The following is a 27944-nucleotide window of genomic DNA, read 5'->3' as shown; positions in this document are numbered from 1 at the left end:
CTCCAGGATGGCATCATCAATACCACGTGCCATTGTCAGAAGGTTTGCTGTGTCTCCCAGGCACAGTCTCAAGGGCATGGAGGAGATTCCGAGAGACAGGCAGTTCTTCAGTCCTTAACCCATCAGCAGGACCCACCAGTATCTGCTCCTTTGGGCAAGGAGGACCAGGATGAGCACTGCCAGAGCCTACAAAATGACCTCCAGCAGGTAGACCACTGGTGTGAATGTCTCTGACCAAATAATCAGATACAGACTTCATGAGGGTGGCCTGAGGGCCCAATGTCCTCTAATGGGCACCATGCAGCTCGATTGGCATTTGCCATAGAGTACCAGAATTGGCAGGTCCACCACTGGCGCCCTGTGCTTTTCACAGATGAGAAAAGGTTCACCCTGAGCACATGTGACAGACGTGAAAGGGTCTGGAGAACGTTATGCTGCCTGTGACATCGTTCAGCATGACTGGTTTGGTGGTGGGTCAGTGATGGTATATCTGGGGGAGCATATCCATGGAGGAACACACAGACCTGTACAAGCTAGACAACGGCACCTTGACTGCTGTTACATATTGGGATAAAATCCTTGGACCCATTGTCAGACCCTATGCTGGTTCCTCCTGGTGCACGACAATGCCCATACAGGAGCACAGTGATGCCATGGTCCATATCTGGAGGAGATCCCCCAGGACACCATCCGTTGTCTCATTAGGATGTTGTCAGGCGGGGGGAAAGGGGGGTGGGTGGGAATTGCAGCATACAAACTACTGAGTACAATTTGGAGTTGCTGCAATGAAATTTTGGCAAAATGGAGTCGTCTGCCTGCCTACTGCATCATTTTATCCTCTTTGATTTTCAGGGTGTCTTTGAATTCAGCCCTCTCTCTGTCGGTTCATCATTTTCATTTCCATCCTTTCGTTCCTAACACATCACCATATCAGTTCAAAGCAGTAGAGATAGCCAGCAGGAGTTTTTCCCATTGAAATCAGATGTGTTTCCAAAGTGTTCCTTTAATTTTTTTTGAGCAGTTCATTATATATATATATATATATATATATATATATATATATATATATATACACACACACACACACTGACACACACTTAATATCAAGACCTTAGAATTACGAGGTTCTAGTTGTGAGTTATGGTTTTAGAATACTGAGCTTCAAAGGTTTTGACTCTCCATTTATCAGGAGTATTCAATCCTTTTCCTTTAATTATGTTCCTTATATACAAGACAATGAAAGTTTTATTGAAAATGTGACTCCTAAATAAAGATAAGTAAGACCCTTATTGTTGTAGATTATGTTTGTAAGTGAACAGTAAAGTCTTGATCACGACACTCAGTTTCCAAGCTGTAGGATTACCGGCGAGTCCAGCAACGTGCCATTTGTAGACGGTGTTGATACAAGAGGAGGCTCTGCTCACATCTATCTGTTCTAGTTGTGTTAATACACGAGGTGATTGGGGCAGCACAAATTAAAACACTCAGTGTTATCACTACCAAAGACAAAGTGTTATTAATAATTATTCAGTATAAATTGTACAACCATTTCAAGAAATATTTACAATTAACAATAATGATGGGTCAGTGGAACTGAAAGAAAAATCAATCTTCTTTGTGCATTCTAACAAACAGACTGATCGGGGAATATACTAAAACAGGCCCACTTCTATACATTATATATAAATAATATGGAATGAGGATAGACATGTTTGCTTGTAATGTTCAAAAAACGTAATAAAACTGTACAATGCAGTTATAAAAGTTAAAGAAAAATGCAGATGGCATGAATTGGCTAAAACAGATACACAGACAATTTCAAGTATACAGAACTTAATCAACAAAGTGTCCTTTATTATTTACATCAATAGTTAAATCAAATCTACACAACTCTATTATGTACAGTCAGTTTAACACTCAGAAATAAAAAAAGGCCAAAGACAAATAAAGCAAGTGACGCATTTATCAGAGGAGGCGCTGAGATGGAATCCCAAGTTGAGACGCCTCAGTGATGCTGTCTGTCTGTCTGTCTTTGTACTCCAACAGTTGAAGCACAAGTTTGTCAAACTCTTCGCTCACCTTAAAAAAAAAAAAGATTTATTTTCACCAATACTAAAAGTGTATTAATGTGTATTTTAAATTTCACTTTAAACAAATATTTACATTTCTATGTATTTAGTTTATATTCTTGTCTAAATTCACTACAGGTAAAATGGTATTCTGATTAACAGTAGAATGGTGCTGAAAATAAAAAGAAAGGACCGTCTGCTCCCAACACCACATGACGTCCCACTCACCGTCTGCTGGTCCATCAATGAACAGACCTTCTACCTCTGCTAGAGAAATCCTCTCAAGTGTTCCTCGAGCTTCAATAAGAGCCGATCACAAACACAGAAACAGAGAGGACGTCACTCATAGAGACACTTTCTGTACTCATCAGAGACTCACTAAAGCCAAATCAGCACATCCACAATGATGTGAACTCGTGCTGTCGATCTTTTCAAAGGTACCTACAGCTCTTGACAGCTCTTCATCAGGTAGTTGTGGAGGACATCTGTTAGCTCCTCATCTTCTACTGTATAGATGTCATTACCTGGTGACCTTTAGGATCTTCATCGTTTTTAAACCATTTGGATGAGACCTTTTCAGATAAAACAACCTGTTGGACAAGCAAATACAAGAGTTTGGTGCTATAAAGTCATCATAGCTCTTTGCTACTAGATTTGTACTTGTTATCAGAACTAAGTTACCAGCAAGTGATCATCTGCTCCATGGCCCTTTATGATGAACTCCAACAGTTTTTATGTTGAGTCCTCCTGGAGGCCCTGCTGATCTCTGCAGCCTCATAAACCTGAGCCCCTTGTTCTCGAGTCCGCTGCCCCTCTGCAGTCACACAGTCACGGTGGAGACACACAAATAAATACATCAGACTGTCACATGAAGGATTTGTCTTGTGCTGACTGTCTGGTTTGGGTCTGAACACTCCTGTTTTCTCATAGAAGTGACACTTTGGAATAAAGTTCAAAGTGTGAGAATTACTCTGTGGTTCACTACAAAAACAATCATTCATGGTTATCTCAATAGTTTTTTAGAATACATCCATTATTTTAGAGTATTATGAATACACCAATCTGGACACTACCTAAAGTAATATGCAAGTCACAGACACGTCATCCGAAGATAAAAAGGATAAATACAGTGCTCTCCATTATTACTGGCACCCCTTCTAAAAATTAGTAAGAAGGGTTACAAAAAAAATCCCCGTTTGCTGAAGAAATGTCACCTTGTACTGAAAAAATTAGAAACATCTGACTTTTAATTGAAACAATTTTATTCAAAGAAAAACAAAGCCCTCATCAAGAAATAAATATTTTTTAAATTAACATTTTTATAAGGGGTGTCATTAATAGTGGAGGGCACGTTAAATGAATGGCACAATTAAAGGTATGCCACACATGAAGAATATATATATATATATATATACAGTATATTATCAGCATCTTTAAAAGCCTGACAGTAAAATCAAAGGGTTCCTCCATAGTCAGATAAAGAGCAGACTGAGAGAGGATAAGAGATAAAGTACTGAAATCCTACACAATCTAAACACAAACGTAAAGTTACATAAAACTTACAGTTCATATTCACATACCATCAACATGTCTACTCCACAGTCTACTGAACCAGCAGGGATGTTCTAGGAAGAGAAGAAAAGAAATAAAGACACACGTGAAAGTCAAACACTACAAGTGAATTGCAAGTTTAAGAAATGGGTGACGTTTACAATTTACTTTATTTTTAATTAACATCCAATTTCCAGAAAATATTCTTGTAGCAAGCTGGCTGAAAGGAAAAAAATATATAAATGTCACTTGTAAATAAATTGAAAGGCTCTGTGCACATCGTGACTGTCAGTCTGACTCACCTATAATTTAGTGGCGCACTGACCATTGTAGGAAAGTCTTTAACAATTTAGAAATAGCAGGCATCATCTGCACAAAACTACCATGAAATTCTAGTAAAATTGACGGTACAAAAACATCGCAGATTACTTGGTATTACAATTTAGACACATTACTCGAACATAAGGAACTAAACTGAAAAGAAAAAAGGGTAACATGGTGCACCACTGCAGTCAATCTGAACTTTATCAAAAGCCCACTTCACGACAGAATAACAGATCAAGAGTTTCCGAGATGATTGTAAAAGTTTTTTTTCGTCTTCCATGCACAGTCGAGGAGTTCTCGTGAAACTCGCCTTGTGGAATTTGAAGAGTTGCCAGTAACGCTGAGCACCGATCCACTTCAAGCACTGAATATAAATCAATTACTACAGCGAAAATGATTATGAATACAGTACAAACGTAAAGGTTCACGGTACAAACATAACCATGAAAAACGTTATTAAAAATACGAAAAAAACTGCAACTTTCAAACGTTTTAATTTCGAAGCACACTTACTTCCATTGTCAAAAATACGAGCAATTAGTTTGGTCGCTTCTTCTTCTTTTGTGTAATGGAGTTTCATCACCGCAGCTTCTTTTTTTTTTTTTTTTTTTTTGTCTCTTTTCGTTTAATGGCAGGTTATTTAAGAGATAACTCTATCAGGTGGAACCTCAAAGCAGTAGGGATCACGAACTGTGAAACGTTTGGTTAAAGTTACACTTGATAGACAACTTCAAACGTTGGTAATTTGACAGGTTTTTGATTGTCATAGAGGAACAACAATCTCATTCGTTGAAATTCTGAATTAGCCATTACTATCCGCTTGCATTTACAGTTATCCCGCCTTCAGATCCGCCCATAATGTCTCCGGTCTGCAGCAATACCCTTCTCCTGCAAGTGGATAGTATTGGAACAATATGTGCACTTAGGGTGAGAAACACCCACACCGCAGATCGCCCGAGAAGTGTCCGGCTGCAGGTCGCAGACTTGGCCTTCCACGCCCCCAGCCTTCCACGACACGCCCCCAACATTTAGCGTCTGTCCTCTGACACATTGATTTACTTGCAAGAAAGTAACGTTGATTAACCCTGTAACCGTAAAAGATGATAAAATCGTTATTAATATGCCTTCGTCCGATCATGAGACCAGAATCCAAGTTTCTGTTTATATTATTATTGTTGTAGTTCTTTTTATATTGAAAAAAATCAATTTCATAACACGATTCAGGGTTCGATAGTTAAAGAAAGAGGACATATTTTTTTAGATTAAGGAAACACCAACTAAATATGCATGTGGTTGTTCTAACTTCTATTAGAGTGAATTCTATCATTTAAAATACTTGAAATTACTGTTACATTATTTCTGGAACCTCCTTCAATAAAAGGGAATGTTCCGTTAATGACATTAATTTATTACGTTGCAAAATGAGTGATGATCAAAGCCATGTAAAAGAAAAGAAAAATAAAAACGCTTTTAAAATTGTTTGTATTGTACAATGTTTTAAATAATACAGCATATGTGGGGACCTTCATCCTCCATTGTCTGTCTTGAAATGTGTTTTCTTAATTTTATTCTACACTGCAGTTACAATACTGATAAATTTCAAGTGGTGGTGTTAAACTTTCAGACGTTTTCCTGGTTTTAACTTTAATGCATAATTGTTTTCCCTGTGAATATTAAAGGAGCGTCAGAGACATACTGCATAAAAATAAATGCATGTTTTGGTAAATAGCTTTAAAATTATATCACATGAGTGAGTAAGGTGTTTAATACTTGAAGTACCAACATTTATTAAATGATTCTGTATTTTGAAAACTGTTGGTGGCATCACTGCTGGCTCGCAGAAAGGAGACCAGGTTTATGTCTCTTGTTCTCCCTGAGTGGAATCAGCATGCTCTCCTCGTGTCTGCATGGTTTCCTCCTGGTGCTCTGGTTTTCTTCCTCAGATGTAAAGGTTAGGTGTATTGGTGTTGCTAAAAATTGGCACTAGTGTGTGTTTGGTGTGTGTATGTCCGCCCTGCAATGCAAGGGCTCCCTGACGAGGGTTTGTTCCTGCCTTGCTGGCTTAGATAGGCTTCAGCACCCTACCCGGTGACCCTGTTCAGGACTGAGTGGTTTAATCATTGAATGAATTAATTAAATCTTGGTTACCCTTAAACAATTTATTATGGTTATATATGAATTTTTACAGAGCGTAAAAATATGTTTTAAACTTTTGGCTAAGATGCCTCCATTCAGATACAAGAAATATCCTTTTCTCTAGAATGGCTTGCCTTATTATGTTAGATCTACTCCAATACTGAGCATTTTAAGTCCAAGTCAATGAAGTCTTATCTCTTCTCACTAGCACTTGACCCTGTAAGACGCTGATATTATGTTTGTATAAGTTAGGTCATGTACAGTATATGCATGATTATAAATACAGTATGCATGTATGACTGTGGACATTTAGAGTTTATCTTTTATGTAATGGTTATTCTTGTAGTTATGTGATGTGTACATACTGTATATTTTAACTGCTTCTTTTACCATTTTTGTACAGCATTTCAGTTCAGTTTTTGCTGTTGAAAATGCTGTTTATAAATAAAATTTGCCATACCTGAAAAACATTATTTTAATGCATAACAATAATAAATGCAGATCTGAGACAATAGCTTAAAAATGAAGCTGGTTTGCAACATTTATTACCAAAAAGTTAAACAAAATATAAAAAAAAACTAGAATTATAGGTAATAGAACAATGAGGGACATGTACGTTCATGTTACATTTTGTTACAAAACACAGTAATTTTTCTTTTTCCTCTCATATTATCTAAAAACAGATGCATATCTTCCATATCTGAAAAAAGGAAGGTAAATGGTTCAAGGACATGTTCCCTCTCCTCTTCTTCTGGAAATTCAGTTAACAAATCAGATTTTTGAACGGCCTCCTCTGTCGTCCTCCTCCATTGAGAGTAATGAAGGGAGTGAGACTTGCCCTTTGAAGACAGAATTATTCTCAGTACACCACTTCTCTGCCTCCAGAAGATGGTGAAGAAGTTTGTGTTGCTGTAATATTTAAGAAAAAAAAATCTGTAAATGGTCATCATAAAGCTTAAATAGAAATTAAAACTATAAGTACATAAAGTCTTAGTTGTTGCAATAGGTAGTATCAGCACATAAAGTGTAATCAATAGCTTCAGGCAATGTAAGAGTTAAATATGAAAGGCTAATGCCCATATCTTCTCTCTAAAGTAATCGGTAAGGCCACCAATATTAACAAAAGTGAGGTTTTAGAATGAGCCAAGTAAATAAGAGATGAAGACTCTTGTGGCAAGAAGGCAGCAATATACTTCTTACATTGTAAGATAATGATGGAAAGGTAATCATGTCCTTTAGGAGATTACCTGTGCCAATAGACTCCAGGACACACTAGCAGAATTTACAACACAGAGGGTAGGAACGGGACAGTTAAATACACAGATAAGTGGAAGATGGGGTCGCTCCTTTGGCCAGATGGCGGATATGACTTTTGGATCAAGGTAATGGCAGCTGATGATGGGGCAATTACATCCATTAGAAACTTAGCAATGTTTATTAGGCATTCGGAAATATTGGTGACTAGGAAAAAACACAGGAATGCTGAGTCAGATAATGATGAGAAAAATATACAGAGTGAGGTAATCTTGTGATACATTATTAACATTGCTGTATTGGATCACTATATTATTAATACATCCATCCATCCATTCTCCAACCCTCTATATCCTAACTACAGGGTCACGGGGGTCTGCCGGAACCAATCCCAGCCAACACAGGGCGCAAGGCAAGCAACAAACCCCGGGCAGGGTGCCAGCCTACCACAGGGCACACACACACACACCAGGGACAATTTAGAATCGCCAATGCACCTAACCTGCATGTCTTTGCGCTGTGGGAGGAAACCCACGCAGACACGGGGAGAACATACAAACTCCGCACAGGGAGGACCCAGGAAGCGAACCCAGGTCTCCTTACTGTGAAGCAGCAGTGCTACCCACTGCGCCACCATGCCGCCCATTATTAATACACAATGCATTTAAAATTTTCTATTTTAAGTGTTGTATTTCTCTGTCACAAGAAGTACTAGGGTGTTGTACCATGTTAGCCATTATTAATATAGTGAGAAGTCAAGCAAAATTACCCTTTTTATTGGCAAACTAAAACGATTACACTATGCGAGCTTTTGAGGCAACTCAGGCCACTTTTTCAGGCAAAATGTAATACAGAAACTGGAGTTCCCTGTGTATATATAGACACCAGGATAAATAACCACATTAAAAAAACCTTTCAGTGAGACATCTTAGATATAAAAAATAAACAGACCACTCCAGACTAAGATTCGTTTAATTAGAGAGAAGAACAGTGTATGGTCAAGATCTTTGAATAAGATAACTGTCCAACAAAGTCTTTTAAAGTTTCTGATGAGTTGAGGTAAAACAGGCTTTAAGTTTTCTAGGCTTTGACTCCTACTGGTTAATGATTAACAGTATGCATCTGAGACAAGCATTACGAGTTTCTTTCTTACACTAGGGGGCTCTGCCCCCTGCTCGCTTCGCTCGCCAACCCCTGGTGTTGGGGTATGACAAAGAGTGAGATGTATGAATGAGATACAGAATAATGTGAAGGTGTGGATGATGCATATAGAAAGCAAAAAATACAGTGTTTGGCACAGAGTAATGGTTTATTGGAATATTTCTTTGTACACAACATTAGTAGTAAAGATGGTGTCTTGTCCTTGAATGAGTCTTCCTTGGCATGGAGCATTTATAACTTTAACGTCAGATGAACGTCGAACACGTGAGAAGGCAACATAAAGTTGTCCATGTCCAAATGCAGGTTTAATGGGGAACTGTCGGCGTTTCAATGTAAAAGGTAATTCTAGGTCAGAACTCGTAAGGTCAATTCTAGGAATCAGAACAGTATTGTTAGCATGTGATCCTGTAAGAACTGTTGCTTGAATAACATTGTGTGTCATGGTGTAGACGACTAAACGTGTGCCATTGAATAAACCCTGTTTAGTGTTAAGGTTTCTTAATAGCATGAATATTGTTCCGTTTTTAAGGCTAAGACTGTGTTGTGGTAATCCGGCTGGGTTAATAGTGTTTAAATATTCTAAGGGGAAATTCAGATGGTCGTTGTCGTCATCAGAGTCAACTTTGTCAGAGCTTAGAAAGAGCCGTGCCTCTACAGGAAGTAATGGAATGACTTGGGTATTTATGTTTTCCACATTAATATTTTTTGGACATAATATAGTCCGTTGTGTTAAAAGGGGTATTTGGTCTAATGAGACCGCTGTTCCAAATATCTCTGTAACTAAGTCGTCGCAGATAAAGGATTGAGGAATTGTAATAATATCTGGGTGAAGTCCATCTGTATTTGTGAGTGTACCATTTCCCAGTTGTAATAGCCAATTGTTATATTCTGGATCTGGACATCGCATGTTTTGTACCAACTGTATTGTTTTAAAGCAATGCCAATTGTCTGCGTATTTTAAGGTGGACTGAACAATAGCTGAGTGCATGGCATGTGGAACAATAGCCAAGCATTGTCTAAAATCACCTCCTAATAAAAGTACTTTTCCTCCAAAGGGAATATTATTATTCATCAACGTTTGTAGAAGTTTATCAATGGTGTTGAGTAAGTGACTGGATGCCATTGTACATTCATCAATAATTAACAGTTTTGCAAGACGGATGTCATGGGCATTGCTACTGTGCATGTTCATAGTGGATACCGATGTCTCTGTGATTGGGACCGGTATTTTGAATAAGGAGTGACATGTACGACCATTTATTAACAAATTAGCTGCTATTTGGTGGCCTGATATTTACTCCGGTAGATGCAAAAGCAAATGAACTATTGTAGGATCTAATGCAGTTGATAAAGATTTCACTTTCAGGTACATCGTTAGTTAGAAGCTTCTGTAGATATTCAGGATATGAATGTAAAGGAGGCAGTCTAATTTGACCCTTTTGACAATAACGTGTAAATTCATTACTTGTATTGCCAGTTGTTTCTTCTGGGAAGTTAAGTGAATGACAATGATTGCAAATGACATTCATTAATCCCAATGAATTTTCATGAATAGTGGACTCATTATTGAACGCGTTGTCAGCTAACTGGCGCAATCGTTTAGCAGGTGTCTGTCGTTGATGTCCTTGACGTGAATGTTTTGTCTGTGCCGTTTGAGAGGCGCGTCGTTGTATGTGCAGGAATTGGGACGTGCTCTTCTGGAGGCGTAATCGATTTGCCTGTGCTGTGTGAGAAGCCCGTTGCAGTTCACGGCGGTCATTGTTTGTATTGAGCCTTGCCCGTTTTTGTATGTCGGTTAGTTGACCGACATGTATTGTTTTTTTTCATGCCGGTTCGTGTGTTTGGTCCCGTCACTCGAGCCGTATCGTTTTGTACCCGTGAGCGTGAATTCATGACTTGTTTGTTCTTCAGCGTTATAAATATGGATAAGTAATAAGGAGGATTGCACTCACTGTTAATATGGAGCCTTTTCTGTGGTTAAACGGTTAATAGTGCATCAGTGTAATGAGATCGACCTATGCTGCATAATTTGAATGTGTTCAGATGACGTATATTTAATACGGACGGTTCATTTAGTAATGGTGCTTATTGTCTCATTTCTTATTTATGTTAGTGTGGTCGTGGGTCCGAATCCTGCTTTTTGTGTATGTTTCGTGTGCTATGTCCGTAGTCTGTCCCGTTTTGTGTCCAATGGGTTTGTGTGGCGCTCGCGTCTGACTTTTTTTTTTTTTTTTGTGCTAGGGGGCGTTGCCTCATTTGTGTGTCGTGGGTCTCAATTCTCTTCTTTGTGTGTGTTCCATTTCACGTCTGACTCCTTTTTTCTGTGTGCTATGGGCGCCTCATTTCTTATTTTACATTGCTTTGCATCCGGTTTCCGTTGCTTGGAAGGGGGGTTTTGTGGGGGCGCTTGCGCAGTACGTCTTTTGCGGCTACGGCCCATGGCCGGATGTCCCTGCGTCCATCCGGTTTACCATTCTCGGTTAGTAATATGGATAAGGAGGATCGCACTCACTGTTAATATGGAGCCTTTTCTGCAGTTGAACGGTTAATAGTGCTTCATTGTAAGGAGATCCACCTATGCTGCATAGTGTGAAGGTGTTGAGATGACGTATGTTTAATACGGACGGTTCCTTCAGAAATGGGGCTTTGGGTGTCACTTCTTATTGATGTTAGTGTGTTTGTGGGTCTGAATCATCATTTTTGTGAACGTTTCGTGTGCCATGTCCGTAGTCTGTCCCGTTTCGTATCTAATGGGATTTGTGTGGCGGTCACGGCTTCTTTTTTTTGGTGTGCTAGGAGCTTGTTGAATCCTCCTCTTTGTGTGCGTCCCGTTTCGTGTGCAATGGGATTCGTGCGGCGCTGTGTGCTTTGCCGGCGTCTGGGGGATGTTGCTTGGAGGGGGTGTTGGGATTGGTGGGGCGCGAGCGGCTTCTTTTTTTTTTGTGTGCCAGGGGCTTGTTGAATCCTCCTCTTTGTGTGTGTCCCGTCTGTTGCTTGTAGGGGGGGGTGCTTGGAGGTGGGTGTGGGATTTGTGGGGCACGAGCGGCTTCTTTTTTTTTGTGTGCTAGTTTCGTGTGCAATGGGTTTCGTGCGGCGCTGTGTGCGTCGCCGGCGTTTGACTCCTTTTTTCTGTGCTGACTCCTTTTTTCTGTGGCTGCGGCGCCTCATTTCTTGGAGCGCCTGCGCAGTACGTCTTTTGCATCCACGGCCCATGGCCGGATGTCCCTGCATCCATCCAGTTTAACATTCTCGGTTAGTAATGTGGATTTTATTCACAATATAGTCAGCATTTTAGCCAACATCAACAAAATGTAATCCATCTATCTTATGTAAGTTTATAAAATGAGGTGTCTGAACCTGCTCATTGGTGCCTGTGCTAGATGTTGGAGAAGAGAGGCTGATGCTTCTTCTAAAAGAAAAGATTTGAAACATTCATTAACACAGTGCTATGGAATAGCGAGGCATTTTGTTCACTTCAGATGTAGTTCAGGTCTTTACCCATCTTCTGTTTTTTCATTAATGGCTCCATATAGTCTAGACCTGAAAACAGAAAAAAGCATAATATTTACCTAGGGAAATGTTACTAAATGAACCAAAAGAACATACACAAAAATGACACAGTCCAAGCTGTGCGTCATTTCTGTACCTTCTCATTGTTTCTTATGTTCTTGGTCATCATTTAGAAGGGCATTTGCTAACTCAGTCCAATGTGAGTATTTCCTTCAGTGATTTAAAAAAAACAGCATTAAATATAAAATGGTAAACCTTCTAATTATTTGTTTTTGATTTACAACATGGGTAAGCATACATGCGACATTACCGCAGAACTGACAAAAAAGTTATTAAAGGAAATTTAAACTTCATTTACCCCTTGGGGCTTGAGTTCTCAAGCCACATTATACACCACCACTTAATCAAAGCTGGCATGTCATTCTAAAGAGGATCAAGCATAATCAAGTTATTAAAATTAAGTTTTATGTTATAAAAACATTTATGCAAACCATTACAAACATGCATTTAAAATAACTGGATTTTGAAAGTTAGGTGTTTCTAGAACATCAAAACCACTAGGGACAGCATGCTTAAAGTAAAACAAACAAACAAAAAATTATATAAATAAAATTAACGTAACTCAGCACAATACCCAACACAAATTGTAGAAGGTTTCAAAAACGGGTACCACAACCAGATACAATCCTGCCTCCACAAATACTGCAATGAAAGAAGAGAGAACTAAAGTTGAGACATACCTCATTAAAGTCAAAGGGGGCCTGAAGGATGATATACAGCCCATTCTACAGAGAAACCACAAAATGTTTATTTGGAAACCTGGACACAACATTCTATACAGACATACACAAAAATAGAGTTACAATATGAAATGGTCATACCATCAACATGAAAATTCCACAGTCATTGCTATTCATCTGACTTGGAAGGCCCTAATACAAGGAGCAAAAAATGAATCAAAGATAAAAAAAAATACTGATCTAAAATGTGTCTAGGTATCAAAGAAAATAAAGGTTAATTACGACATTTACAATGTCAAATCCTGATCGTGATTTCCATTGTCCAGGAGACACATGTTGGGCAATTCTCCTGCAGGAAAAAAATAAGTAAACCTGCGTAAGGCATTTTTACATTAACACTAAAAGTTTTCTTCATGAGTATATTAGTAAATATTAAATTACTATAATCAAATAATATTAATATATTATTATATGAGTAAACAGAAATTAAATTCATACAAAAGGACTTTTTAAAGTGACAAGATTATCTAAAGTTCTGCAACAAGAAACACGTTTTTTGAACTGAACAACATGCTGGAGTAGAACCTTCACCAGAACAGAACTTCATACTTCATTTGAACACCAAAATTCTCTTGGTCACAACCACAAATGAGTCAAATAAAAAACCTGCACACAGCGACATAAGATATGTCACCAAATCCTTCTGGGTCATCTCTCTTCTCATAAAAAGAATCCAGAAAGTATATTTCTTTCTGCTTTGGCTTCAAAGCCTATAATGTGATAGGCAGAGTTTATTGAATCAAAACAGTAAGTCGCAATCCATTCTCTTTTTTCATACATTTTGCAGGTGTATCTGTAGATGAGGATATGTCAATAAAAAATTCTCTTGGCAATCTAAAGCCATAATTATGGGAATAATACAGTTTACAGCTTTGTAATAGGTTTGTATGTTAATCTTAATTGCTATAATGGGGATTATAAATGTTCTGAAATTTAAATGTGCAATGGAGAAACTAACTGATTTAAGGACTGATCAAAGTGCATTTGTTTTAATATTCTTCTGCTGCCACCTGAAACTACATATCTAGCATTATTAGGTGATATAATATTGGTTTGTAATGTCCCATTCTATTTGCTTGTATGACACTAGTACAATAAAATGTATTGCCTATAATGCATATTTGTAGCTGTTTCACCTGCTTATTCCTATATCTGTTTAATCGCCCAAGATTATATATGTAGAAGGAAAGGGGGAAGGAAGGAAGTGCTAAACTGCTGTACCTGACAAGAGTGAAGAGTGTATGGGTTTTGAGGCATTCTGTTAAAGTTTGTGTAATTAAGCATAAAAGGGAAAATAGGGTCACATACAACTGTATGCAGCAAAAATGTCTAGTCAAAAAGTTTAAGATTAATTTCAAAGAAGGTGAATACATAGAAAAAATATATTTACTGTAAACATACACATAGTCTGTAATGTCTTGAAGGAATTGGTATTACTAGTGCATCCTTCATGTGAGAATTGGCCTAAAATGAGAACAAATTGGTTAGTACTTTGAATATTGCAAAAATGGTGGTCTCATTATATATGAAATGATAACTTCTTACAGGTAAACTTTGCAATGGATCAAGATTTCTTGGAGGCCCCCAAGTGGCAGCGACATACAAATCTCCCATGTAAATGTCTTTCCCCTGCACAGAACAATTCAAAGCCTAAATGTATAAATTTAGTTTCTTCTGTATATCAAAATATCAGTACAAACATCAAAAATAGAAATATTTCACCATCCTCAGTGGAAGTGTATATTCATTAATAGTAGGAACATACCTTTAGACTCGAGTCAAGCTTGCATTGTTTACAAAGTTTTCTGATGGTGTTAACCTTTAGAAATGACAATAATGAGAAAGTAGCACCTTCTAATAACAAAAACTCCTCATACTGTTGTGTATAGTAATTTACCTTTAAATTCATGACTTCATTTGTGAGACGCTCCTCTGTAATATCAATGTCACCTTCATCTTGGGACTTATTTGACACATGTACTTTAGCATACTCTGTGTTAGCAACAATGTGACTTGCTCTGGTTTGGGGTCCTATCCAGGGTGCCCACTGATGGTAACTTGGAAAAATGACAAAAGGACTATCACGGTTGCCTGGAAAAAGGGAAAAGACTTCAAAATCGACCCTTTCAAATTACATACAGGCAGCTGTTAACAAGTAAAAATGTCATGAGCTTACATTTCACAATGCCTCTACCAAGAATTTCTCTTTCCACGGACTTCCAATAGTCTTCCATATCCACCTCCCCTTTAAAATCTGGTGGGGGTTCTTTCACGTCACTTGCTGAAAAAAAAAAGATTTTTATTATAATGGCTCATTGTTGTTTATTGCCACACTATCCCTTGAGCACAGAAACTCTGGGACTGAAGTCCTGCTGTCCTCTGCAAAGAACGGCTCAACCAGGCATGCATGTACTCAGGAAGTCCTTACCAGCCATTTTAAAGACACCCTTTTTGTGTAAGTCCATGATAACAATAGGAGGATGATGCCCACAGTGCACACAAGAGAAATTATAATCCTGGGACATCAGTGCCTCAAAATGTAGGTATGCATGCAATATGGCATTATGACTTGGGTAGGGCACTTCATTAGTGTTTTCAAGGCTGCTTATGACCCTTTCAACAGCTGCGTGACTCTAAATGTGGAGAAAAAAAAACATGTTCAGGCACTAAGACAAGAATATACAGTATATATATTGTGACAGATAGAGGCTTTGTCCACCTCTTGAACCCTTAGGTACCACTCTGAACACCAGGTAAAAGTATAAATATTCTTTATTTTATAAGAATATTGTGCACAAAGCACTCTCCACACCCCATTCATATAACCAATAAACTATTCTCCAATAACCAATCCTCCTCGCCCAGACACTTTGCCACTCTACCTCCCAGCTCAGCTCAGTGTACTGGGCTTCCCAGAGTCCTTTTATACACCCTGACCCGGAAGTGTTCCTGTTCAACAGTCCACAGTTCCTTATTCCTTCCAGGTCAGGGTAAACAGTCCTTTTCTTCAACCCGGGAGCACATCGTTTCTTCCTGTCACGTGACCATGACGTACTCCCGGGTTATAGGGCACATGCGAGCCTACGAGCCCCCCTACAGCAATGCCTGGTGGCCCCCAAGGTATCCAGCAGGGCTGTGTATAAAAACTACATAGTCCATGAGGCCCTGCTGGAACTCGGGGCATGTCCACGCTGCTGGGAGAGCTCCTCCTGGCGGCCTGGGGGTGAGGGCCGGAGAAAGAAGCCGGCAATCCACCACAATATATATATATTTCAAAAACTTTTCTAAAATTCAGCAGTCACAATGTACATACAGACAGAATTCCCAGTATGAAATACAGTAATGCCAAAATGTAATGGTAAATTACATATATCTTTATTACATTGCTATGAGAAAAATAATAAAAATAAAACAATTTTGTACTCATACAATCATCCAAGGTTGATATTAAATTGGACACTCCCTCTATGTGAATAAAAAAGTACATGGGCCCCATTGATTTTAGCCCAGTGCATTTATGGGTCCAAGTGGAGTGCACTTTTAATAAACCATTCAAGTTACAATTATGGGTAAAGGTATAATTGCAAATAATGTGTCTTTGCTTCCATCCATAATTGATCTACTTCCTGTCTTATACTGATTAAGTACAATGTCCAGTATACATTGTGGACAGCACAGGTGAGTGAGGGAGTAATCACAGTAAGTGATCAACACAGGAAAGTATTTCCATTACATTAAGAATGTAAAACTAAGCTATAATGTGTTTCGACTACAGTATATGGTTTTGGTTTTTATTATTTTTAAAATCTTCTGTGTACTTGACTCTACCTGGTAAAATCTACTGAGATGAATGCCTTCATTTAGATTGGTAAAGTACCTGAATTGAATTACGTAAAAAAAGACACAGATGAATGCTCATAATGATATGGTCATCAAAATTATGTAAGCCATCTTTTCATTCTTGATAACGGAAGAAACTGTCACAAAGTCCACATCGTCTGTAATATGTGGAAACATCTAAAAAAAAAAAAAGAAAGAAAAGCAGGCAGAAATAATTCAACATAATAATAATAATAATAATAATTCATTACATTTATATAGCGCTTTTCTCAGTACTCAAAGTCACTGTAAAACTACAATATGAATAAGCTTGATAGGTAGCTGTACACATGGAGGTGCTATAGTTTTGCACATCACATCAAATAAATAAGAAATCTTATTTTAAGAGATCAAAGACAACAACAGAATACAAATAATACTTAAAAAATACTGACATATTTGACAAAAAACTGTTTACAACATAATATGACAAACCTGTAACAATACCAGAGAACATGATGACCTTTCCTTTATGGGTAATAGGAATTGGATCAGACAAAGGAACCTTCCCAGGGCAGTGGGCACAAAATGTCTCCTATGGAATCATGTGCATTGGGAAGTCACCCATTTTTGGTGTGGCACAAACTTCACAAGGCAAACCATCTGGGATTGTTTTATTCCTCTAAATGTACTGCACAAGTCTCACACGTAAATGGCCTCTAGGAGGATAGCAAACATCACATGACTGTTGTTCAGAATCATAGGAGCCACTGTAAATGGTGACAGAGTCAAAAACATCATTTCCTGTTGTCTTAACTTTTTTAAAGTGTTCAGGGCGTGTTTGAAATAAATGCCATTTAGATATAGCCTTGTGTATACATGAAGATACAGGCTTGCAAGAGGCACAGTGCCAGGTATTCAATGTCTTGTTATAATGGACCATCACCCTTCCCAGGCGAGACCTGAATGATATATGTGGTTCAAACACTGATAGATATATTTGTGATTTTTCTTCTCCAAGAGAAATATCTTTACTTAATGGTTTCTGCTGTGTTTCTGCCATCTGTTTACGATGTAAACATGTTTTCATTGTCTCTTCACCAAACCATTTTGCTTGTATCATTCTAGTTAATACTTCTTCCTGAAGTGTAATGTCTGGCATAGCAGTAACTGGAGAGAAGGCCAAAGACCTCAGGTGGAAGCATTCAAATCCCATGAATCCACTCCTTTGAGAAAATTCTGATGCTCGTTTGCATTTCTCTAACTCGCAGATCATAACATGTTTAGCTCCTCATGTGCACTTTTGAACATGAATGGGGTATCTAGGTCCAGTGGAAGTTTTTGCCACTGCAAAAATGCCCCTTCTAGAATCAATACAAACCGAAGGAAGCCTGTTATATTCAATTATTTCAATGTTTGTTGAGGAATGTTGTCTTTTTATATGTAACTTGAGATTTATTTTGTACAACCTCAAATTACAAAAGGAACAAAATATCTTCTTCTCTTTTGCATGTTGTAGAATTTGTGATCCTCTAAAACTAGTGACAGGCGCTGCTGAACTGACATTGATTGTAGCAATGGAGGGCACAGTCTCTTTGGGAGAAGTACTGGGGATATTCTCTCTAGTGGGCACAGCTGGGATAGTATCGCTGGTGGGCACAGCAGGGGCAGTCTCTCTGGTGGGCACAGCGGGGGCAGTCTCTCTGGTGGGCACAGTGGGGGCAGTCTCTTTGGCGGGCACAGCGGGGACAGTCTCTCTGGTGGGCACAGTGGGGGCAGTCTCTTTGGTGGGCACAGCAGGGGCAGTCTCTTTGGCGGGCACAGCAGGGGCAGTCTCTCTAGTGGGCATGGGTGTGATCAATTTTTGACATTTTTGTAAGTGAGTTAAAAACCTTTGTCTTTTGACAATGACTTTTAAACACAAACAACAATGGAAATGGCCACTTGTGACACACCCTGTGTTGCATCTGTAGATAGTAAAACCTGGCAAACAATGGAAATGCAGGATTAATTCAGCTCTTGAAACTTTATTTGAAAAGCTCTAATTCAAACATCTAACAATTAATATTGCTTGCAAGTAAGGTAGCCTATCGCGGTTTTTAAAATTAAACACACTTGCATACACAACTGGCATAATTACCTGCATAATTTACAACATGGTCTTCATGGCTCTGAAGGTGAGACTGCATGATGCTATAGTCTCCTTTCTTTTTGCAAAGTGGGCACTTGTACATATTATGATATTTAATCAGTGTTGGTTTTTTATTCTCTCCGTAAATTGAGAAATGTGGCTGTGGAAATCAAGACAATAATAATATGTACAGTAATTCTAATTTGGCAGAAAGCGCTATCGTTCTTTAATAAATATATAGCTAACTTAACACTTCAACTACAGAAAATTCAAGTTAAATATCTAACAAACGTTAATGAAGACGATACACATATACCTCTCATTACTGTACAATAACACTGCACATACACTACATAACATCACATAAATAAGTTAAAACGTTAATACTGCTGAAATAGCAAGACATGACTCTTTAAAACAAATAATACATAAAAGGTAAAGAATTAATTAAAACGATATGTTTTAAAATAGGCAATGTTATAATGACAATAAACACAAAACACTTGGATTCATAGCGTACGCTATTTATAATTGTACATTAGTTTTGTTTAATGGCTCTGAATTTTCTATTAACATACCGAGCTTTTTATTCTGTGAGTCCATACCTGATTTTGTTGTGCCATTATTCCATAAACGTTTTCAGCTCCTTTTCGAAAAACTGTACAACTGCTCTTCTATTTTTAATACCATGTGATATCGTGGGAAGGCCGGGGGCGTGGAAGGCCAAGTCTGCGACCTGCAGCCGGATACAATTGAATCGCCCTGAGACCCGCTACAGCCACCACGCCCCCTCGCTAAGCCGCGAGCGCGGCGGTGATTATTTATTTTAAAACGGCCTTTGTTAAGAGAGCTGTGGACCTGCTATAACACAGATCCTCATACCACAAGTCTGCTTCTAATCTGAACAAAGGGTGATAAGTGTGTTCTCCGCTTTGTTAAACATTCTAAAAAAGATCATAAAAGCATGGAATTCTCATGAGATCTGATAAAAGCTGAGGGTCTTATTGTCAGATCACAGGCCATTTTATTTTAATGTGTTTCTGTCACTTTAAGACTGAGGCGTGTCAGTGTTGGCAGGCTGCCGTTTAAAAACGAAAGAGAAATAAATCAGAGGAGGAACACTTTATACCAGGGGTAGGCAACGTCGGTCCTGGAGTGCCACAGTATGTGCAGGTTTTTGTTCCAACCCAGTTCCTTAACGAGAACTCAATTATTGCTGATGAAGCACATATTGCTTAAGTGACATTTTAATGCTTCATTTTAGTGGTCTCGCTTGTTAAGGTTCTCCAACCTTAATTGCTTATTTCAATCTTAAACTGCTGCATTCAGTGTTTTAATTGCTCCTTATTAGCAATAAGATGTAAAACAGGGGTAGGCAACGTCGGTCCTGGTGAGCCGCAGTGGCTACAGGTTTTCATTCAACCCAATTGTTTAATTAGAAACCAATCATTGCCAATCTCAGACCTTATTTAATTTTATGGCTTGTTAGTCTGTGCAATGTAAGGCTTTTATATCGTAGATTTTTTTCCTTTCCAAGGATATCATCCAAATGATTTGAAGCCTAAAACAGATCATTTTCAGTCTGTCACATTTTTCTATTAAGTGTTTTATTAAATCAAACCGTGCATGATGAATACACACAGATGTAATTGGAAAAAAGCTAGCTGGAGAACTGCTGGCTGCTTTGTCTTTTACATCTTATTGCTAATAAGGAGCAATTAAAACACTGAATGCAGCAGTTTAAGATTGAAATAAGCAATTAAGGTTGGAGAACCTTAACAAGCGAGACCACTAAAATGAAGCATTAAAATGTCACTTAAGCAATATGTGCTTCATCAGCAATAATTGAGTTCTCGTTAAGGAACTGGGTTGGAACAAAAACCTGCACATACTGTGGCACTCCAGGACCGACGTTGCCTACCCCTGCTTTATACTACTCCTTTTATTTTATTACACGCCATCTTCTCCTTCTACAGACTGATAAGACATTAAGAACATGAAAGACTGACACATTGGCCATGAAGTTCACAGACCCCTGATGAAGGACAAATCCTCGTGATGTGTGAGCTCTAAATGGGGAAAGTGGAGAGAAAACAAAGTGAAAGAAGTAAGTGGAGACATTATGGACGTTTATTACATTGCTGTTAGAAATGAATCCTTAGGTTGCATTGCATTGGTTTGCGTGTGTATGCAATCGGTTTGCGTATCAACTATATTGGCTTGTGTTCGTATACTACTGGTTTGCTTACGTATAGCACTGGTTTTTCATATGCACTATACTGGTTTCACGTGGGTAATATATCGGTTTCGCATATGAACGCTATTGGTTTTGTGTATGCACTACATGGAGTCCTTGTCAGTCTTCTACCTGTTTTATGTGTGCGTACTATGCCGGCTTTGTGAAAGTAACATGCTGGATTTATGTGTGCAGTATATCGGTTTTGCGTATAAAACATACTGGTTTGCAAACGCACACTATTGCAATGTTGTGCATGAACTACATCGGTTCTGCGTGCGAACTATATTGGTTGTTCAGCGGAAATGGGCGGGGCAAGAAACAGGAACTCAGTGGCCGGTCATGGAGCGCGTAGAGAAGCTGACAGGAGACGGATCTGGGTTTACTTCAAACAGCCCGGTATTTTTTTCTGTACAATAGGTTTGAGAAAGGATTTGGTGGTAATTATTACTATTTAACATTCCTCTTATGTTAGCTTTCTGTTACTATCTCTTATGTTAACGGGTCGGTTTTGACCCGTGTCTTTAATCAGCCATATTACCCTCAAAACAATTATTTATCATCCAATTTTTTTTCCTTACCTCTTAATTACTTTGTTACGCTTCCTTGTCCATTAAAAGAATGTTTTTAATATTTTTGCTGTGACCTCATGAGCTTTTACTTTAACAGCATACCTCTCGTTTTCAATTTTAAAAATTATTAAATGAACCTCAAGATAATTATTTAAATAAATAAAAGGTTGTTATGTTACCTGACTATTACTGAGGGGTATTAGAACACATCTCTTAAATAAATTTGTTATATATATTTTTTATTATAATATTAATTACTTTAGTAACATCTATGGTGTTACGGGTCAAATTTGACCCATATATATTTATTTCAAAGAAAAAGGCAAAAAAGTATTTTCAAAAATAACTTTAATATAAATGGAAAGCTAAACAAGTAAATCTGAAAATGTAGATTTGCAAGGTCAAACAAACAACGAACAATCAAGCAAATCAAACCAATAGAAATGAGGCAGTAGTTCCAAAGAACGTCTTTGTGTGCAAGAACATGCATGTGCATTTAGATGCATGTGTGGCAAAAAGTGAGACTTTCAGTGTGTTCTTTGCAAATCTATTTTTTGCAGTAGAAGCAGAGTATGTTTGTCTTTCTGTCTTTATTGCTAGGGCAGACCTGACGCCTCTTTCTTTTAGAATCAGGTGGCCTCAGTGTGGTTGTGGCTGTGGCTGTGTAGGTTGATGTTGAGGCAGTGCTGGCCGAAGAGGATGCTGGCACTGATGCTCTTTGTGTTGCTGATGGTGTGGAAGGAGTGCTACGTGAGCTCTGCAGCTGTCTGACCAAGGCTGCAGCGGCTGGGTCCCGGGGCACCCGTTCCCTTCGCTCAATGTGTGCCTTGACAAGGTTCTTCCTAACTCCTCAAGAAACATTCTCCGCTTGTTTTTTCTGGTTGAGTTCCACCCTAGGTGAATGTGGGTCCACAACACAAATGCATTGTATGCAGACACATCTAGAATGTTATAAAACACAACCATTGGCCATCTCCTGGGGCCTCATGTATAAACGGTGCGTACGCACAGAAATGTTGCGTACTCCCGTTTCCACGCTCAAATCGTGATGTATAAAACCTAAACTTGGCGTAAAGCCACGCACATTTCCACGGTAACTCATTCCTTGGCGTACGCAATTTATCCGCCCGGTTTTGCAGACTGGCGGCACCCAGCGTCAAAGCAGTGCTACTGTTCCTGTGTGATCACTCTTTCTTTCTTAAATCCACATTCCTGGCGCGGCTTTATAAATACACTGAAATTAACTGCATATTGTTTATTAGTGTAACGCATCTGATTGTAATTAACCTGTAGCAATATAATGGTCCAGGGAATAGCCATAGTATTCCAAATACCAGAACTGCTTTAGCGTTGTAACTCTCACTGCATGTTCTTTCAGCTGATCCCGTTAAGGGTTGCCACAGCAGATCATCTTTTTCCACATTACTCTCACTGCGCCACTCAGAGTATTTATATTACTGTATCTGAGTGGGAAATCACAGCAGCAGCTGATTGGAAAGAGAATTATCGGTACACAGCATGAAGCAGACGCTGCCTGAGCCACAGCAAACGCTTTAGTCCCTGTACGGACTTCGCGGTTTAGAAACAGTTTCATCCCAAGAACTCTAAACACACTAAATCAGTCCATCAAGTGCTCCTTGTAGAAATATTTGGACTTATAAGTACAATTACCCCACTGTAAACTTGCACTACAGTTATAATATTGCACAACCTGCGCCACTTTATAAAGCGCGTATTTACATGTGATGACGGTATTCATTTCTAAGACGAAATGCAGCAAAACATGTTGATTATATTATACAGATAAAACTTTAACTTCATTTAAATAATCTGTATTGTTAATAATTAAACACGTGAGGACACGGTGCCGCAGCGCTAGCTAGTTCAGTAATTGTTCCTGCCTTGCACTGTGTTATTGCTGGTGCTGACGCGACACTGGAAAGATAGACGGATATAATAATTAAACACGTACTACTAAGATATTTCAATGTTCCTTAAAAGTTTTGAAGAATCGAAGTTCTAAGCTTACAGATGGCTTCACGTCTATTACAGAGCTGACTGTGTGGCGATTGAGTTTTTGGAGAAAGAAAAGTAAGGACAGGAATTGGAGGTTAGTACGTTTGAAAGAGACAGTACTTCTGTGATAAATTATTTAACTGAAGGTTGTGCATGGCGCAGCAAGCCTCTTGCGTGAGACATGAACAAGCACTGCGCCACCGTGTTCCCATGTTTAATAACATGCTTTCATTCCTATCATCATGAAAAAGATATCACGTATACATCTCAGTATTTTAATTATTCAGAGAGCTGTAATATCAAGAATGTAATGGAGTATGTGTCCCGTCGGAGAAAGAGAAAGCCCGTTTAAAAAGCAGGTAGTGATTCATACACATAGAGCACATAGAAGATCAAATACAGAACAAAGCATTTAACATGCCACTTTAGTTACAATAGGATTTGAGAAACTAGTAAATTAAACGATTTTAAGATGAAGTTTAAGATGTTCTACTTTAATGGCAAAATAAACTACGTGATTAAAGTGGAAATTTCAAGATTAAAGTTGACATTTCGTGCTTTTTTCCCCACTGTGTGCCTTTTTTTTTGTCTGTACCCTAATAAGCTTTCATATGACACTCAGACGGTGGGCTACGACTCGCTTTTTCACGGCGACTTTGATATGTGATTTCTTTTTTATTTCGGGCACTGTGCGACTTTGTGAAGTTGAGCCTTCGAGTTTCTCCGACACACTGTCACTCGATCAGCTTTCTTTTGTTGATTATACCACTGTTTAAACCAACAAATAGTACGTTTTTCCTTTGCCTCCACTTGGTATTCGCTGAAATTCTTATATTTTCTCCCGTGCTTTTCCCATTGTCTTTTCACAGAAGGCTGTTTATATTGATTTGCATATTCAAAGAGGCGTAATTCTGGGAGGAGTTGGGGTGGGACAGAAGGCGCGTGCACGTGCGTTACTTTTCACGCTGATTGGGATTTATGTAGTGGAAGAACGTGAAAGTATGCGTGCGCACAGATTCCTGCATCTGGATTTTTCTGTGCGTACGCACAATCCCGCTTTTGTGCTTACGCCATGTTATAGTGTGAGTTCTACGCACGGCGTTATACATGAGGCCCCAGGTCATTCTCTGGCAAGTGTAGGTGGCAGTCAGCTTGTCCAGGTTGTCCACTCCACCTTTGTTTTTATTATAGTCCAAGATAATTATGGGCTTTTTGTCACTTGCTGATGACACAGCTGTGTCTTTATGAAAAGTGGACATAAGTATCACACTCCGGTGTTTTTTTGGACAATATGAAACAACCGTGGTGGTGTCTGTAAAAGCAAATTTTGAAGAAAGTGGAGCCCTGTCCTTCACCTGCAAAATTTCAGCAGGCAGCTCAGGTTTATTTTTTTACTGTGCCCACCATGGTAAGTTTCCACCTGAGAAGTTCTTGTCCAAGGTCATATCTGGTAAAGAAATTGTCACATGTGATATTGTGACCCCGCAGTCCAGTAGTCATATTGAGGACTACACGTTTTCCTTGATTTTTCTCAGGAATGCCACTTGCATGTTTGCCTGTGTAAATCTGCAGATTCCATGCATAGCTGGTTTTTGCATCACAGGCTGCCCAAATTTTTATGCCGTATTTCCCTGGCTTACTAGGCATGTACTGCCGGAAAGGGCATTTTCCACGGAAAGGGACAAAACGTTCATCTACTGTTACCTTTGGCCCTGGGTTGAACATCAGTGGAAGGAGCTGCACCCACATTTCCCAGACATCCCTGATGGGAGCAAGCTTGTCAGATTTTTCTCTAGTTTCTCTGGTGTCAAATCTAAAGACTCTTGATATCAATCAAAATGACTGAAGTGACATTGTTGCCCGGAAAATATTTCTGCCTGTCGACGCATCCCAAAGACTATCAGTGGCCTCATTGCTGGATTTGTAAACACCAGCAAGAAGAAGAACACCAATATAAGCATCCAGGTATTCCTCATCAATGTCATTCCACATGTTGCCATGAACCTTTTTTCCTTCAAGGTTTGTCCTAGCAATCATGACTTTCTTTAGTGACAATGGCATAAACAGATCAAAACATGTCTTGATGTCACTTACTCTCGTCACAGCAAACCTTGTGATTCCAGGGGTCATTTTGATGACATTTGCAGCAGCTGCCCTGCCATGTAAGTCAGGAGGTACTGAGCTCCAACAGATGTTACCACTTTTGGATTTGAACATTTCAGCAGGAGTGAGTGCAGCTTCAGCATCGGTGACCTCCTCATCAGACTCATCAGATGTGTCTGTGCCTTCTGGTAAATACTCTACAATGTCTTCCTCCTTGGAAACCTGCTCATCTGTATCACTATGCTGTTCTGTGTCCTCTGCCTCATTTTCAGAAAAGATCTGATCCAGAGCTTGGCTTACTGTAAATCTTCTTCTCATTTTTGACTGCTGCAAACAGGAGATGTGTGCTCTGCAAGTCACCAACGCTAAACTAAATTTGTCTTATGCAAGCCTTCCATGTCTGAACACGTCTGTCTTTGTTTGTTCAGGTAAGGAGACACACAGGCAGAGAGAGAAGCCCCTCAAAGTGTGTTTAGGATTTTTGTTTTGACCCTAACTATTGTTTTATAACCTTAAATTATAACTGGCTCAAAACTGACCCTACCAACACAAAGGGAATCCATTTTCACCAGAGCATTTTATAATTTAGTACAATTGTTTTTTTTTGTTTTATTTTAATTAAATACAGAATCCTGACAAAGTCAAAAAGCCTTGATGCAATAAACAAAATTAGGTAGTAGTTTTATGCATTTAAAAAGTAAAACGGGTCGGTGCTGACCCTAACACAAGAGGAAGGTTGTAATAGAATCTGCCATAGTGTGTAATGAACACAAAGCTGAAGTTAAGTACGTATTTGGTCGTCTTTTTATTCACTTCCAGCTACATGCTCGCTTGCAACCCGCGACTGTACTTTTTCACACAGCTTTTGCAAACTAGTTACTTATTCTAAAGGCAAAATATTCTACATTTACGACTGAAGCCTTTATCCAGTATAACATTTAGTTACTACTGGTTACATTTCTTATGCCCAGCGATCCCGCACCGTGCCGCCTAGACAGGTGAAGTGACATGCTCATGGTCACACAGTGTCACTATCAGGACTTTAACCGAGAAATGTAGGATTTAGAGGACAAAGCCCTAACCACAACGCCCCACTGCTTGCACATCTGCAACGTGTATATTATTTGACATGATATGATCGTGTCCATTCTTTGAAAAGCTAAATGTTCCATATTTAGGACCAGTATATGTGAGTTACATCATATTGGGCCACCTTACCTTTCACAGTTTTGTGACAAGGCATATGCGTTTTTTAAGATGCAGCCAATTTTTGCCCTGCCAGGTACGAGTACCTGCGTATTTCCACTCCAATATCTGATAAATAGGATTTACTGTGCTATCATGGGCACTGTAAAGTGTTAAATCACGTTCAGCCACCTTAATTTTCACAGTTTTGTGACAAGACAGATTCCTTTGTTAAATGAAAGTTGTGTTTAACATTTTTGACCTGTGCAGAACCAAAACGTGGAATATTTATTTTTTCAAATAATTGATCAGTTTGTAATGATTCTGATTAATGTACATGCTGTAGAATATTTTGCCATGCTGTTAGAATAAGAAGCTGGTGTGCAAAAGCTGTATGAATAAGTAGCTGACTGCAAGCATATGCTGCATGTAGCTAGGATTGAATAAAAAGCCAGCAGAATGTGCACCTCACGTCAGCCCCGTGAATATTTCAGAATTACGGGAAAATACTGTTAAAAATAATAACCACCAAGCCCTTTCAGAAACAAACAGTGACATGCAAAAGTATTCAATCACTTTAAAAGTCATCCTAATTTTCTGTATGACAAGAGATTTTTCCACGTTTATTTATTCATTCTTTTTAATGTGAACTCTTGTGCTGTAACAATACATTTCTAAATAAACCATTTTCTGTAGATATTTAACTGAAGAAGAAGAACTCCAAAGTTGGTGTTTGCATGAAGTATTCAAGCCCAGCACATTCATACTTTGTCAAGAACCCTTTTGCTGCCATAACAGCCTTCGTTCTTTTGTAAGTAGGCCCCAGTTCTGCACACTGCTCAGGAGTGATTCTGCCCCTTTCTTCTTGGCAGGATTTCTAGAGACCCTCTATGTCGGTGAGATGGCACCTCTGAACAGCAGTTTTCAAACAGTGCCACAGATTCTCAACAGGGTTAAGCTTAGGGCTTTGACTTGGCCACTCCAAAACATTCACCTTTCTGTTTTTGAGCTATCCCAGTGTCACATTAGCTTAATGCTTAGGGTCATTATCATGTTGAAAGATGAATCTCCTCCTGA

General features: G+C 38.8%; 2 protein-coding genes across 5 annotated transcripts in view; both read left to right on the top strand.

The window, feature by feature from the left end:
- LOC114641362 (butyrophilin subfamily 1 member A1-like) overlaps positions 1 to 27944 on the top strand; it is a 994484-nt gene that overhangs the window by 858224 nt on the left and 108316 nt on the right. The window lies entirely within an intron of this gene.
- LOC114644737 (butyrophilin subfamily 1 member A1-like) overlaps positions 20688 to 27944 on the top strand; it is a 722023-nt gene continuing 714766 nt past the window's right edge. For both annotated transcript variants that reach the window (XR_007934784.1, XM_051926425.1), the window contains exon 1: positions 20688 to 20862. Coding sequence is in view for 1 of the 2 variants with exons in the window: in XM_051926425.1 (XP_051782385.1) it covers positions 20829 to 20862 (34 nt within the window). In the remaining variant the exon portion in view is untranslated. The remainder of the gene's footprint in view (positions 20863 to 27944) is intronic.

This window comes from Erpetoichthys calabaricus, chromosome 4 (genome assembly GCF_900747795.2).
Source record: "Erpetoichthys calabaricus chromosome 4, fErpCal1.3, whole genome shotgun sequence".
NCBI classification, from domain to species: Eukaryota; Metazoa; Chordata; class Cladistia; order Polypteriformes; family Polypteridae; genus Erpetoichthys; species Erpetoichthys calabaricus.
This window is presented reverse-complemented; position numbering and strand designations above follow the sequence as displayed.